General features: G+C 41.1%; 1 protein-coding gene and 1 long non-coding RNA gene across 3 annotated transcripts in view; one reads left to right on the top strand and one right to left on the bottom strand.

Moving 5' to 3' along the window:
- LOC118526356 (uncharacterized) overlaps window positions 1-16448 on the top strand; it is a 52529-nt gene that overhangs the window by 32999 nt on the left and 3082 nt on the right. The gene's annotated exons all lie outside the window — the stretch shown is intronic.
- The window catches only part of CHST9 (carbohydrate sulfotransferase 9), a 236966-nt gene continuing 233286 nt past the window's right edge, over window positions 12769-16448 (bottom strand). For both annotated transcript variants that reach the window (XM_036077574.2, XM_036077575.2), the window contains one exon: window positions 12769-15796. In XM_036077574.2, coding sequence (XP_035933467.1) covers window positions 14705-15796 — 1092 coding nt within the window. In that variant the 3' untranslated portion in view covers window positions 12769-14704. The remainder of the gene's footprint in view (window positions 15797-16448) is intronic.

Here is a 16448-nt window from a genome sequence, read left to right as displayed (position 1 = left end):
TCTTCCACCATGTATTCGAGAGCCTTGTATTCCAGTTATTGGGACACTGCCATTCGGTGTATGTGCTACATCCTGAAGGTCAGTGCCCCAACCCAGAAATGTGTGCATTAGCTGAGTCTCTCACAGGCCACTCCATCTTTTGCTGGTTATTTCTGGGTAAAACAATACATGGTCAGTCTAGTGGATTCCATGGTTGTGTACACATTGTCATACTTCATTTGCCATAAAATGAGCCCCCTGGAGGGGAAGCAGTGTGTGGTGGGACACGTGTCACTAGATCAGTTTTTTTGGATGCCCTGGATAGTGGTGCTGATGATGGTGCTAAAGGCAAACCAACATTTGGAGTAGATGTAGACTCCAGTAGGACAAACTACTGCTCTCTCCACTGGAAGAGGTCCAATGCAACCATCTGATGCCAAGCAGCTGTCTGGTCTCTGCTGCAAACATATAAGGCATTCAGTAGAAGAAGTAGCTAGATCTGTTTTGGTCATGGGGAGTCATGCTGTTGGACCCAGGCATTGCCTTCATCCCTGCTGCCATTGTCACTGTGCTAGTGGGCCCACTGTATCCGCACTGAGGAGGTAGAGCCAAGAGGCAAACTGATGGCCATCCTGCTGATGTGATTGTTGAGAAGCTCCCTTGGGGTGGATAACCTGAGTCACAAAGATCTGCACACACTGTTTGTGCCCATTTCCGTAAGTCCATCCATCCACATACCTCCTCCACACATCTCATTTTCCTTGACTTTCAATCTCATTTTTAATAGGATTTTTTGTGAACAAAGCCAAACCATTGGTTTCTACTCAGGGACCCTTGCATATCTACCTCTCAGGCTATTCCTTCCACATAAAGTGAAAGAACAAATGTATTTTCTTGCAGCTTTGCCATCTGTGAGAAATTCCCTTTACCACTGTCCTTTAGAACCACCCCTGAGGGGCTGTCAGGGAGCCATAGTATATTTTTGTCTAAAACCACATTTCACATTAAGCCATCTGTGACTCAGGCCCAGGTTATTTTCTCCTTCCTCAGTTGCTCAGAAAGAACCCACCCTCAGACCATAGGTGTGAGCTGATGAAGAGGCATCTATGCAATTGAGGCAGGTGACATGGGAATATGGGCCACTTATTCCTCACCTATTTATGTGATTTACTCACACCTTCTAGAACTGCCGGTCCTGAGCCTAAATGTAACATTTCTGTTGTATAATGGATGGCTGTTGTGCACATCTGACCTTATAACTTTGTGGATCTGATAACACTCCATTCTTAACAGGAAGGTCCAGCAGTTACAGAGGCACTTGCTCTCCCATGGTCAAGTAGAGTTTCTATTAGGTGCCAATAACTGTTTCTCAAGTGGAGACTACTCTTATACTGCTGAAGGCATGTCTTTGCTCCAGAACCCAAGAAGTATGTGTTGCAGCAATCCTGTTGGGACTTGTCAGTAATTTACACAGCATCTTTATCTATCACAGGAACATCTGGTACCATCAGACATGCTGGGTCATATGGCCAGGGGGCAGAGCAACTTGTACCCTAGCCTAGGTTTGCTTCAGAGTCCTCTTTTGATCTGAGCCCCAGTTAAACTGGCAGTCTTCTGAGTGGCTCCCAACATGAGTTAGACAAGTATTCCCAACTACAGTATTTGCTGCCTCCAAAATCCAAAGAAGCCCTCTAAGAACGAAGAGTGTTTCTTGGAGGTGCAACTTGTCATTTAGCATAAAGGGAATGCCCCACATCTCCCAGACTGCCATACCCCTAAAATCTTCACTGATGTAACAGACTTCAAATTTTCATGGGGTTTAACTCTCACTTTGTTGCACACAGGCATCTTCCTAGGGCATCAGGGGAACTTTCATGTTCTACAGGGCCATCTGACCTGATGTTATCAGTTTAGTGAGTGAATGTGATGATTTGCAGAATGTCAAGATAGTCAAGGTCCCCTATGGACCAAATTACAACAAAAGGCAACAGAATTAACATAGCCCTGGAGCAAGACATTGTATATTCTATCTCTTCTGTGTTAGGGTGATCTGTGTTTGATCTTTTCTATTGAAGGAGAAGAATGTTTTCAGTAGATCAAAATCCACAAACCAGATGTCAGAAACTATGTTATTTTGTTGCAGCAAAGACACCAAGTATGGTCAGCTATCACTTGGTTCAGATTACAGTAGCCCTTGAATAGGGATGTGATGAAAAGGATCACCCTTGTATCCTTTAAGTCTTTGAAGACTAATCTAAAACTACTACCAGGATGTGGTATTGCTTCTGAGTTAGCCTCTTGGCCAGGATAGGAAGGAATTTCAGGGGATTCTGCTTGTCTTTTCCTATCATGATGGCTCTTATTCCACAGCTAAGTGGACCAATGTGAGAATTATGCCACTTCTAAGTATATCTATTCTGATTACAAACTCTGAGACAGTGTAGGTCTGTGAACCCACTGGACTCACTAAAAAACAGACATAGGTTGGAATTTCACTTACTATCAGGTCTCCATATGCCTTCACTGTAACTGGAGGACACAATGGTGTTTTGCAACCCAAGATGTCAATATCAGTTCAGACTCTGTATCTTGCAGACCTAGAAAAGTTTGGGTATTTCCCTCAATGTGCAGTTACCCTAACACAGAGGGTAAGTCCTTTTTAAAAAAGATTGGTGAATATCTACCATATATTTTTGTAGTAGTTTTGCAAGTTTTTCCTCAAGGAAATATGATCTTCTTTACAACCAAGGGGCTCTGTCTATAAACCAACATAAGTTTAGAAACTATGAGCACCCATGATTTTCCACTGAGGCAATTTTCACCATTTGTTCTTTTGTTCTCAAATGTTTGATTACACAAACTGAGCAACATCTGGATCAGTTGTCTAGATAGCTCACCTCTAGATACAAATGACCTATTAACCATTGCCACAGATCCTGCAGACCACACCCCCTGACAACCACTCCAGCCTTTTTGCTCATCATGTAATCATATCTACCTTATCTCAGAAAGTCAAGTACATACATGGCTTGTATCATTCTGAAAACCCACTTTTGGTCAACATAGAGGTCACCTTTTAATTCTCCCCAGTCTCTTCTGCTATAGAACAAATGACAGAAGCCTTGCCTTCTGTCACCTGTAATGCGGTCTTTAAGAATTTAGTCATAAAGTAACTTCTGTGTAATCCTTTTCAATCTGGCAGGTGCCAATGTCTTATGACAGAGGAAGACTGCAACTCAGAGCTTTGTCCATTCAGTTGGTCAACATGAGTTTTCTGAGTGTTGACTACATGCTTGGTGATGAAGAAAAAGTGAGAAATGTGACAGAGACTTTTTCTGACCCAAAGAATCTTCTCATTTTCCAGGGAGAACATGTAGCTTTGGAAAAGTAACTACAAATGACTGAACCTGACCTGGGAGTCAGGAAAGTCTTTTCTGAAGACTGATGAGATCTTAGATTGGCCCCTAGTGTTCGGGCACAGGGAGTTGCCTTCAGAGAGGCTCCAAGGCAGGGAAAAGTGTGGCTTATCTGAGGAGATAAAAGTTCATCCTGGTGAGGGTGTAGAGCTAATGGAAATAAAGGGGCAGAAGATGAATGAAATCACGGATTTTTAGTTTATTTATTTGTTTCTATATTGCAGTTGTCAAGCCCACTATTTTAAACCATTATCTTATTAAAACGAATCAACACTTGAAAGCTTGAAATTCAATTAGATGTACATTCATTGAGCAAGACATGGTTACTTTGAATCTAACAGAAAAGTTAAGACATATTTTCATAACGTTGTTAAGTCAGAATGTGCCTTAAGGGAAAGGTACAGCGCCATGTGAACATAGGAGTAGGTGCGTGGGATTTGTTCTTGCCTTCTTTTCTTCAAGAGATATTTACTGAGTACCTTGTCTGGGGTTACAAAGATGAACAAGATAAATTCAGTCTACTGGAGGAGCCAGATGCGTACATAAATAATCAGAATGCTATATGTGCAGAGATAGAGATATGCACAGGCTGTAATGGGATAATAAAAATAATTTATTGAGTGCTTATTGAACACTTTACACACATTTTCCCATTTATTTCTCACAGTAATCTTATGAGGTAGGTATTGCTATCCTCATTTTTTGAGATGAGAGAACTAGGACTCAGAAAAGTTAAATAAACTGAAAAGGACCCAAAGTTTGAAAGTTGAAGACATGGAATTCAAATCCAGTTCTTTCTGATGACCAGCCCCAGGCTCTTAACAACCATAATATACTGTCCTAGTAACACATGGGTGCTCAGAGCAGGGGGTCTTATCCAAGCCAAAGAAGAAGTGAGGAATGCCTCCTTGAGCTGAGTGTAGTGATTAAAAGCTATGGTGGGGGGCAGTGATGGGCATAGGTGGGTGTTCAACAGATGGAACAATGTGAGTGAGTAAAGGCCTGGGAGACAGGAAACCACTCAATATCGTGGGACCATGGCCATTCTAGGTTGTTGGAGAGTAAGCAGGGAGGCAGGAATTGGCAGCAAACATGACTGGAGAAGGATTGGATTATGGAGGACATTGCATGTGTGTTAGAAAACAGAATTGGAGGAGGAAAGCCACTAAGGAGCTTTGCATGGAGAAATGCCAGGCTTGGATTTACATTGTAGAGGGATTACAATGGCAGTGGTATGGGGTATGGTGTGGAAGGAATGAGATGGGAGAACAGAGGAGGGTTTGAACTAGGATAGTAGCAGAATGGATGGGAGGAGAGGAGAAGCTTGAGAAAAATGTAGGTGGTGGAGTTAGTGGGCTTTCCTTTGGCTGTGGGGAGTCAGCCCAGGGAGAGTCTGGTTTAGCTCCTTGTTTCCTGATGTGGGAGACAGAGTAGATGGATGGTGATGTCAGTAAATAAATAACATTTGGATTAAACAATGAGTTCAACTTTAGTCACAGTGAGTTGGAAGTGCCAATGGATTATCCAGGTGAAGAAGTCCATCAGGAAGTTGCAAATCTAAGTCAAAGTCCACAACAGACATGTAGGCTGGAGAAAGAGATTTGGGACCATTAGCCTATGGGTGGAGTTAAGGCAAGAAGAATGGGAGAGATTCTCAGGCAGAGTGGATGAAGCAAGCTGAGTGAAGGATGGTTATGGGAGAGCGGGAAGTGGGGGTGAGGTGGGTGAGGGGCAGGTTGGAGGGGGCATGTGAGGAGGTTGTTAAAGAGAGGAGAAATGGACACTTCAGGCAGTGTGAAATAGAATAAAATAGGGGGAAAGGTAAGAATATTTTCAAAGAATGTAATAGATTTTTTTGGGGGGGGTGCTGGATAATAATGGGTTTGATGTAGTTATTTGGTGATATTGGGTAAAGGTTATATTGTTGTGGCCCTTGAATCCAGCAATGAGAACCTGGGAGCAGAATGATGTTGTAGGAAGTTTATTTTCAACATGTGCAGAGTGGATTAAAGGGAGCAGTTATACATACAATGGAATATTATTCAGCCTTAGAAAGGAAGAAAATTCTGACACCTGCTACAACACGGATGAAGTCTGAGGACATGATGTTAAGTGAAATAAGCTAGTCACAGAAGGACAAACGCTGCATGATTCCACTTCTGTGAGGGACCTAGAGTTGTCAAATATATGGAGACAGAAAGGAGAACAGGGGCTGCCAGGGGCTGGGGGGAGGAGGACAGGGAGTTATGATCGCAGGGGTCCAGAGTTTTGGTTCTGCAAGATGAAAAGAGCCCGGGAGATGGATAGTGGTGATGGCTGTGGAACCACGTGAATGTACTTCATGCCGCTAAAAATGGTGAAGATGATAAATTTTATGTTACATGTCTTTTACCACAATTACAAACTTAAAAAGAAAAAAAAAGAAAGAAAATAAAATAAAAAGGGGGGTAGTGATGAGGGGCAGGGCTTCTTTTTGGAAGCTATTTCTGAGCCCAGGTGAGTGCTAAGGGGCTAGAACAGGGTAGGGACCTGTGGACTGTTAGCAGAACTGTATGAAAGGGCTGTGTTTGCACGTCAGAGAGGGTCAAATGTTGGCAATGTCATATGGTTCAACCTAATAGAAAGGCAAGGGAGACACAAATTCTTTCATGAAGTCCAAGGAAATGTACATTCTTCCCATTTAAGTTAAATTGCAAAATATTTCCTGGGGCACTTGCTTTCAAACTAATAACCCAATAGTAAATATTTTCCACTTTCAATCATCTTAGGTCAGTTTGAAAACAGCTTTTTTATTTTTTATTGGAGAAACCCATACTGTCTTCACTTTGTTCAGCGTGAAGTTGAGTTGCCAAAATTGCCTTCAGTCCACATTTGTTTTTTGTGTTTCAAAGAGGAAAGTTTCCATTTCTTCATTTCATCCTGAAAGCTTTCAAAAAAGTTTGGGCAGTGACCAGTGCTGTTCCCATAACTCACTTCATCATTTCAGCTTTACTTCTTCAGTTGGCAGGCCTCACATGCCAAGTTTCAGCTTCGGCACTGGTCAAAACCCCACGGAGGGCTTTGGTACCAACAGCCGTGGACCCTTCTCTGAGCCCAGAGCTGTTAGCTTTTTAACAAAGTAACAGAATGAAGGGAGCAGGCTTTATTATTACCCATAATCCACCAGGATTAAAAAAAATCACACATGCACAGAAGCTGTGCTCAAACCTTGTTGTATATGAGACTCATCCCAGGAGATTGTTAAAAAAGAAAATTCCTAGGATGCCTGGGTGGCTCAGTTGGTGAAGCGTCTGCCTTTGGCTCAGGTCATGATTCCGGGGTCCTGGTATCAAGCCCCACATTGGGCTCCCTGCCCAGCAGGGGGCCTGCTTCTCCCTCTGCTTCTGCCTCTCCCCCTGCTTGTGCTCTCTCTATCTCTGACAAATAAATAAATTAATTAATTTAAAAAAAAAGAAAATTCCTGAGTGGGTTTCACAGAAATTCTGATTCAACACATGTTGGGTGGGGTACAGGAGTCTTTTTTTTTTTTTTAAAGATTTTTAAATTTATTCATTCAAGACACAGAGATAGAGAGAGAGAGCATGAGCAGGGGGAGAAGCAGAGGGAGAGGGAGAAGCAGTCTCCCCGCTGAGCCAGGAGCCTGATGTGGGGCTCGATCCCAGGACCCTGGGATCACGACCTGAGCCGAAGGCAGACGCTTAACCATCTGAGCCACCCAGGCACCCCCAGGAGTCTGTTTTTAACAAAGATGTGGATAACTCTCATACATGGTGGCCCATGCACTATTTTCTGAGCACTTGATAAACGAAATCAGGGTTTATTTTTGCCTATTGATAATTACAGTCATCCTAATAATATTGTCACTTTAAAGCTGGTAGTCATACTGGCACTCTGAGTACATTTTAGGTCATTATATTTTTGAAGAACATTTTTCTGAAGTTTAAGACTATTTTAAGGAAATGGATGGATAAAAGGAGGTACGACATGGTTTGCCCCAGGTTTTCTGGCCCTTAGGGACAAGAGGCATGGTGATCACTTTCCATGGCTGGGTTTCCGTTTTCTCCAGCTCTCCAAGTGTTCACGTGCAAGAAGGAGGAGGTCAGAGCCCTAAGAAGCAAAGATACTTGAATGTCACTGGGGTGGTGAAAGTCACCCAGGATCATAGCAGGAATGGGGTAAAGAGGCGTGTTATGAGCCAGATGGGGGAACTCCTCAGGGAAAGTTGAGAAATAGGTAATTTTCGAAGTTGAGGAAGGGTGGGTACACCTTTAAAACACGAGGTGTTTTTGAAGAAAGGTTATGGAATGGCAGTCTGGATGCACTTTTTGTCCTAGACACTGAGCTTCCCAGGGCATGGGAGAATGACTCATCTCTGCTGAAGGGGATGGGAAGGAATGTTGTTGCCAAGGGCACCCAGTGGCTAAGACAGAAGGATGCCAATGGAAGGTCCTGGATTTCTCCCAACATCTTTGTTGTTGGTCAGAAGAGATTTTCTCAAATAAGGAAATATTGTTTGGCGATCCCACTGGGTATAAGACCAAGGCACAAGTAGCATTTTGAATGAGGATAAGGAAACCTGGATTGCATAACACAAACGTGGTCAAAGAAAATGTCCAGGAATTGCTTTTCCTTTGGGAGCATGGTAGATGTAAGAACACACACTTCAAAGCAGGGATGAAAAGGTAGGGCACTTAGGGACTAGCCAGGTAAGGTAAATGAGTGAGGATGCCTAGAGTGTGACAAAATCACAAATGCACAACTAACTACAGTTCTGTACCTACACTGTTAGCCACGTTTAACATGAACTGCAGGGGATCTCCGGCTTCTCTGAAGGGGCTGAACTTGACGCTGCCCAATGGTGTTCAGGTGAGCACGTATGATGCAGGGTAACAGAAATTCCCTACTGTTGATCAAAGAGTTCCAATTTTAAAATGTTGACAACTAATTCAAATATTAAGTAAAATGCACTGTAGGCCAAACCAAATGTATCTGTGGCTGGATCTGGCCCGTAGGCTGCTGCGTGTGGTCTCAGCTTTGCAGCCAGAGAGACCCTGGCAGGAAGCTGACTCCGCGGCTAGTTAGGAAACCTCTCTGACCCTCGGTCTTCTCACTCATAAAATGACGGGTGGAATAATATCGAACTTTCGCTTTTTGGGGGGAAGGATTAGACCTACTCTTCATGTCATTAAATGAATATATGTAAAGTAATTTTCCAGTGTCTGTTCCCTGCTCAGTAAATGGCTTTCAGATTGACCAGAATCATGCCTTTTTTCAACATTTCCACCCAAACCTAATAAACAAATATGTCATCTTAGAAATGTGAAGGATTACTGTGTCCACAGCTATACTTCTGGTTAAGGTGTGACTATTAGGATAGAGAAGGCACGTGGCCTTGACAACTTCCCCCAACTGCCCGGCTTTAGTGCTTTTTCTTTAGATCCAGTGACCATATAGTCATAAGGCAATAATGCACATATCATACACTAAGAAAAGCGGTAGAAGAACCCTTAAACTATGTTGTCAAGAATATTTATCAAGAACTCTTTTTTTTTTTTTTAAGATTTTATTTATTTGTTTGACAGAGAGAGAGAGAGCAGGAACACAAGCAGGGGGAGTGGGAGAGGGAGAAGCAGGCTTCCCGCGGAGCAGGGAGCCCGAGGTGGGGCTCCATCCCAGGACCCTGAGATCATGACCTGAGCTGAAGGCAGATGCCTAACGACTGAGCCAAGAACTCTTTCTTTCCATGCAGGGCTGTGCTAGTAACAGTGCAAAGCGAATGAAATAGACACACTTCCTTTCCTCTTGGAAGACCTAGAACATATTCCAATGGCAATAGAGATTTTATATGCATATGAAGAGGGATGTAGCAAATGAACAAACAAATAAACGAAGCAAAAAAAAAAAAAAGGAAGGGAAGGAATGCCTGCATTTATTGGTAAAAGAAGAATGTGATGCATGTCACATCAGGGGAAAATCTTTTTGCCTTTTTCTATTGATTGGAGAGCTCATGAAGTAATGAGGCTGCAAAACTGAATAATCTAAAGAGATTCCTTGGTGACTTAACATGAAATGAATGTCTAGATATGAGAGAGGAGAGTATTTCAAAATAGAGTTAAGACTTGAACAAAGGCTTAGAGATAGGAAAAAGGATTGCTTAAAAGGATTTGAATCTGCCTGCAAGGATATGATTGTGGTTAAGATGTGTGTGTGACCAGGCAACTCTGGGAACTAAATGATGTGAGGCAACACCCTTTTGCTGAGCTCCCCAGACTTGGCCTTCCTCATGTGGGCTATCCCGAAGGAAGGCCTGGGCAAGTCTGCCCTCTTCTAGCCGAGCACTTGTTTATCTTGAACTTTTCAGGGTGTTTTTCAGTTAGTTTGAGTCAACCTGCTCCTCTCTACTCTTCTATAATCTTCTTGAGTCAGTTTAGGGTTATCTAACAACTAACCTAGTACTGGGGATAGGAGCTTAGGAAAGAGACTATACACGATCGTGTATTTCCTAGCAGTACTTAAGGAGCTTTCTCTTGGCAGAAACTGATGAACCATGACCATCTTCAAGTGCTGATTTGGGGTAAGTTGGCCAGACTCCCTCCCTCTTTGGACTATATTCTCCTTGACCTTGCCCACTCTTGTAGCTGTCTGGACTTTCTTGTCAAAATGATATTTTGTTTTTGTTGTGCTAAATTTGTTCCAGGGACTTTTTTTTTTTTTTTCTTACACTGTATTCCATGATCAACTGGAAATTTTAAGAAAGGGGGAAGAAAGCTTAATTTCTTACAAAGTCTTTGAATCTGTCAGTTTAACTCATCAGGACTAAAGGGATGAGCTGATTTGAAATGCGATAACCAGCTAAATACACACACACACACACACACACACACACACGTGTCACACACAAATATCTATATTTGCATCAAAAAAGTTTCGAGATGCCAATATATGTTTCTTGCCGTTAGCTGTTTTCAAACCAAGAGAGAAGAGAGTTTGGTAGTGGTTTTTGCTGCTTGGATTCATTCCAGCTCCCAACCCTAATTACCAGCTGTGATTCTTTTTATTTTTTTTAAGGAGTTATTTATTTATTTCAGTGAGAGAGAGAGAGAAGGGGGGAGGGGCAGAGGAAGAGGGAGGGAGAAACTCAAGCAGACTCTGTGGTGAGCGGGGAGCCAGACATGGGGCTCGATCTTGTGACCCTGAGATCAGACATGAGCCGAAACCAAGAGCCGGCTGCTTAACTGACTGAGCCACCCAGGCAGCCCCCAGCTGTGACTAAGCAAGTCACTCAACCACTCTGCTTTAGTTTTCTTTCTTTTTTAAAAGATTTTATTTACTGAGGGGGGGAGCAGAAGCAGGGGGAGTGGCAGGCAGAGGGAGAGGGAGAAACAGGCTCCCCGCCGAGGAGAGAGCCCAACATGGGGCTCGATCTCAGGACCCTGGTATCATGACCTGAGCCGAAGGCAGATGCTTAACCAACTGAGCCACCCAGGCGCCCCTAGTTTATTACATTATTGTGTGCGTGTGTGTGTGCGCGCATGCACGTGCATGGGCCTACATAGCATCTTAGATTGACTATGGAGATTAAATAAAGGAATAAACGTTTGATTATTATCATGAATAGTTTTATAATGATTATGATTGAGATTAAAAAGGTATGCCCCTAGAGGTAGGACTAAACTAGCCTTGGTTTAAGGTCCTCTGGTGATTGAGCTACTCTTAAAGGCCTAAGGGCAACCATCCTTCAAATTTCAGAGCATGTTGGGGATGTTAGGCATGGCAGAGTTTCTGCTTTGCCATATTCCATGAAAGCCTGGAGGCTCAAGACGCCCCAAGAGGTCAAGTGAGAACTTACAGTAGGGAGATGTTTACAGTAGCCTCAGCCTATGGATTCCAAGTTCTACCAATTCTGCAAATGATCTTTCAAAGGGAACTCATATTCAAAATGCCCTGCATCTGCTTATATATTCTTTTCAGCTAAACACTATATATTTTAGGAGACAATACTTCTTTGATGAATAATTATTCATATGTAAAGTGGAAAAGTTTTTTCCTCTTCCTGATTATAAATAGTATCCAAGTAGCTCTTGAATTACTAGATAATATTTTATAGCCTGTGAAGTTAGAGAATTTAGCAAGTAGCCGCACTTCCATTGACTTAAAGGATATTTCCAAACATGTGTGAGAAAATTAGAAAGTTGAGTGTCCTGTACATGCATTTCCATTGAAATTTATGACAGTTCCCAGGCACAATCACATCAACCACACATATCCATAGATTGTTTACCACGTTAAGTAACTGTGATTTTGGATTTAATTGCCAACTTTTACTGTACTAGTAATTCCAGACAGGGAAATAACAGAGTGAAGAGGCCTGTCCCGGTTGTTACTGCTGCCTATAAAAACAAATAAGATCCTTAGGGTTTAATTAGAGAACTTATAATTATACCTAAAGCATGCTAGTGTTAAAATATGAACATTGGACATCTGGAAGATGTGTCTAGATTTGGTTACTTGCCTTTAGGAATCTAAATCCATGAGATTGTGACCGTCCAAAGGAGCAGTGATGCTCACACCTGGGGCTTGTGCATAGGCAGAAACGACAGTGGTGAATGTGAGCTGGTTGCAAAGCAGAGTAATTCAGAAACGATAAATGGAAAAGGTATTTAACATCACAAGGAATCCAAGATGATGACTGGCTTCTTCGGCCCTGCCGTGAACAGAAGTCATTTAAAAGAAGAGTAGGTACATAAAAAATGTGTTCTTCCTTCATAACCCTCCCTTTTTTAAAGAGATATATTTATTTATTTTAGAGAGAGAGAGAAAGAGTTTGAGGGGAGGGGCAGAGGGAGAGAATCCTCAAGCAGACTCCCCACTGAGCGTGGAGCCCAACGCGGGGCTTGATCTCACAACCCTGAAATCATGACCTGAGCTGAAACCAAGAGTCAGCCGCTCAACCTACTGAGCCACTTAGGCACCCCTTCATAAAACCTTTTTAACTTGTGGCCTCTGGAACTCACAGCCACACAGGATGCCTGCTGGTATCGGAGTCTTTTAGGAAGAGAATGACTGAAGGACCACCTCTGGTTACACAGGCTCAGTGGAAAGGAGAATGTACAGCAAAAGGCATAGAACAGCTTTGATAGAGAGCATCAGCCCTCTTCTCTCCCTCCAGTGCCAAACAGTATTATAGATATATTTGTGTGTGTGTGTGTGCGTGCAACCATATACAAACATGTTTGTGTGTGTGTGTATATTCCATGTATATATTCCATCCTCATAAGTGCAGTAGAAATGCTAATAAGAGAAAGATAGGATACTTGTTTCCATTTTTTCTTCCAAAGTTATGAAAAGAAGGTTTTTTTTTTTTCGTTCCTTATAAGGTTTTAGGAATAACATTGAGAAAATTTCTTCTATAATTCATAGCAGATTCCATCAAAAACTAGTTTTTTTTTTTTTGTAGTTTAGGAATAAAATTTCAGGCTTCTTGGCATAGTTTATATTCCCTCTCTTCCTCCATAAAAAGATAATTTCAATGTCTCCAAGTTACAAGAAGTCTACTCTACATGGTTAGGCAACATTTAAATTATACGATTTAGATTACTCTAGAGTAAAACTCCTTAAAAACAGAGAGCACAGCCTAAGTGTATGGTCTAGAGGCAAGAGTAAATGGAGTGGAAAGTAGTAAAAGGTTGGCTTAAAAGTTTTAATACTTATGATCTGGGAGCCCGCTGCAGTTACGTACTCATTGGGAGACACAGATGGGACAAGGCAGGTATGTGTTGAGGGAAGCAATTTATGAATACTCAGCCATGAAATGGAAAGTCAGAATGAAATAAGTACAACTGTAACTAGCTTGGTCTATTAATATTTAAATATTAGTAACTACTTTTTTCTGAGAGACATTACCGAATATTTACTGACGAGAAGCAATGATCGCTTGGGAAGAAGAACATGTTCAAGAGCTGCATTTAAACAAGGTTTGAATGACATGTGGTTTTCTTAACTCAAGGTAATAGTCAACCAATTAAAATAAATTCCCCATCCAAATGTGTCTTCAAATTTAGGGTCTGTTGGGAAAAATTTCCAAAATGCATTACAACTTTTGATAGGGGTGACACCTGGTCCTATTTTCCAAAAACTTTGATTTAATATATGAATGCCGTGGTATCTGACTCTGTTAGTATAGAATACTTAAACTTAAAAACAAAATACCTTAATTTGTTTATGCATAAGCCTATTAAAAATGTTTCTAGGGGCTCTTGTTTTGTTTATTCTCTACAATATAACCTATCTTTGAAGTGGTATATGAGTTTTTAAAAAGTCATTCCCAAGCTAAGTAATTAGACTGGAAACAAAAGCTATTCTTAGAGCACATTCCACATAGAAAGCTATGCACATGATGCTTTGATTCAAATAATATTCTTATAAAACTTTGTTATTGTTTGAGGCCTACATTCAGAGTGGCAACTTTTGTTTTTGATGATTATTCCATCCTGAAACAATTTCCCCCCTGCCCAATTAAACCAGAATTAGGAGCACATTTATATCTGATGAGGCTTAAACTTCTCAACCGCCTGTTTCAGAAGAGAAGACCTTTAGTGGTTATGTTCATTCTGTCTCTGCACAGAGGGCTCAAAAGAAAACAGAATCAATTCCCTTAAGTTTTTCTGGAAGAGGAAGGTTGTTTTTGTTGCTTTGATCTTAGCATGTTGTGCATTTTTTATTGGCTGTTGAATATAAAAAGCCATAGCCTCATCTGGTTTTTCTGCTATATTCTCATATTGTAAATCACATATGCCTTCCAATCTAAAGTTAAATGCCTAGTCCAAAATATTATTTCAAAATTGGTTTACCATTGCAGTCGATAGAAAGATTTCCAGGGTGTCAGAAAACTCTCCAATGTTCAAATAGTATGTCAGAGACTGCTAAAAATATATCCATGCATTTTAGACAGCAAATTTCAGGATGTAGACATGTACTCATGCTATTTTAGATCCCTTTTCCTATCATTGCAAGAGGCTGTTGAAGCTAATGTAGCAGCTGGCTAGGTTATTGCTTCTATAATATAATCCATAATGCAAAAGCAGCTATTTCCCAAACATTTTAGAGCAAGTCAAGTTGTTTACACATCTCTGTAAGGTAATTTTCATATAAATTTGTGCCAATTGGTGTCATACTATTTGGGAAAAATTCATTAAATCGAGACAACTACACTTAGTTAAATTCTCACACGGAGAATTGTAGGAAAATTACAGTTAGCTGATTGGAGGCCATCATGGAGTAAATACAGGGTTTTAGAAAATGAATGCAAACTACAAAAATGGAGTTGTATAATTAAACATCAAATAGTCCAAGTAATAAAAGTCATAGATTAATTGTCTCTCAGTTCTAGTCAGATCCTTTAAATATTGTCTCACGACCTGAGCATTGGTTCTTTCATCAGAAGAGTGCCTATCCTTAAAGTTTGGAAACTTCAGCTCTTTTGGAGCGCCCACGAGCTGTAAAAAGTAATTGGCGTCTTCTTCCAAAGTTTCGAATTTCCCTACAAAATCATAGTTGATCAAACACGGATAGCAGAGTTTGCTGACCTTTTCCCAGTGAATGTCCATTCCTACGGGACGGTGGGAATCCAGCAAATAGTGGACAAACTCTTTGAATTTGACTCCTGATCCATTATTTAGTGCTTCTTCACAGGCATTTGGCCGATATTTCTTTATAATCGCTTTTCCAAATACCGGATGGTAATAGCTATTGGGGTGTTCAAATTTGTCCCTAAATGCAGACACTAACCTTTCCATGGGATCACGAACAAAAACAGCTTTGGTGTAGGTGTTCAAACGAGTATATATCCCTTTTAAGTCAAAGCTATCTAGTTTTTTCAAATGCTTCCCGTAGTGAACAGCATCATGGGAGATGTTGTATGCAGAGGAAGCCAACCCACTTAGTACCATCAGAATTCTCTTCCAGTTGGAGCAGCCAGCCTTGGGTACTTCACAATATAAGATTTTGTGTTTATCTTCCACATAGATCCTGGATACCATATGAAAAAGATGTGACTGAGGACGACTCACCCCACCATATTTCTTGCAAAACTCCTGAAGGAAAGACCTGCGTGTCTCCTGGGCCACATCTGTTTCCTTCCATCTGTTGTCTTTGACTAAACTTTTGTTTAAAGGGCGGATGTCCAATGGCCATTTCCTTTCGCTGAACTTCTTAAAAACGGTCCTAGTTCCTTCATGTTTTTCACTTAGCTTAATTGTTGGTGGCCCTGTGGTCTTACCCAAAGCTCCATCCTCTCCTTGTGAGTGGCTAGTCTTCCTTAAGACCCTAGTTGGCCTCTCAGAGTTGAGCAGAAGATTTTCTTTTTTTCCCTTGGGCTCCTCAGTTATGTGGAACTCGGGGTTCTGTTAAAATGGAGAAGGAGAAATGTTGAAAGCATATTCACAAACCTGGGTATACAAGAATCGTAACATATTTGTTTTAGAATACTATCGAGGAGAGCACATTTCATGTAAGCTGCCAAAACAATTTAGCAAAGCATGCTGAATATACATTCTTAGTAAGTTTCTTCAGAGAAACTTTAACAATGAAAATGGTATCCATGCTTCATTCTGAACCAAAGTTTCACATTTTATATTATATATATTTGCATTACTTACATGTTATCATTCATTTAATGTTAATGTGCTGCATTACATTAATAGATTTTCTCATGCTAAATTATCTGAGTGTTATTGGGATAAAACTACTAGTATTGATTTGAGTCTATGATCATAGTAAATCAGTTATTGTTTTCGTACTATCTTTGTTATCTGAGGTTATCAATTATATAACCTTCCAAAATGTGCGTGTGCGCACACACACACATACACACACACACACGCACAGAGTAAACACAAGATGGAAAGGAGAGTGTCCTGAATTTTCATCTTAGCTTTGCCTGTAACACAATAGAATGTACTCCATCATCCTGTAGGTCAATAAATCTTGAGCTATTTGGGAGCATATTACCTTCAAGCAATGATTTATTTAGTGCACTAGATGTAGATATAAAAT

This window comes from Halichoerus grypus, chromosome 13 (assembly GCF_964656455.1).
Source record: "Halichoerus grypus chromosome 13, mHalGry1.hap1.1, whole genome shotgun sequence".
Lineage (NCBI taxonomy): Eukaryota > Metazoa > Chordata > Mammalia > Carnivora > Phocidae > Halichoerus > Halichoerus grypus.
This window is presented reverse-complemented; position numbering and strand designations above follow the sequence as displayed.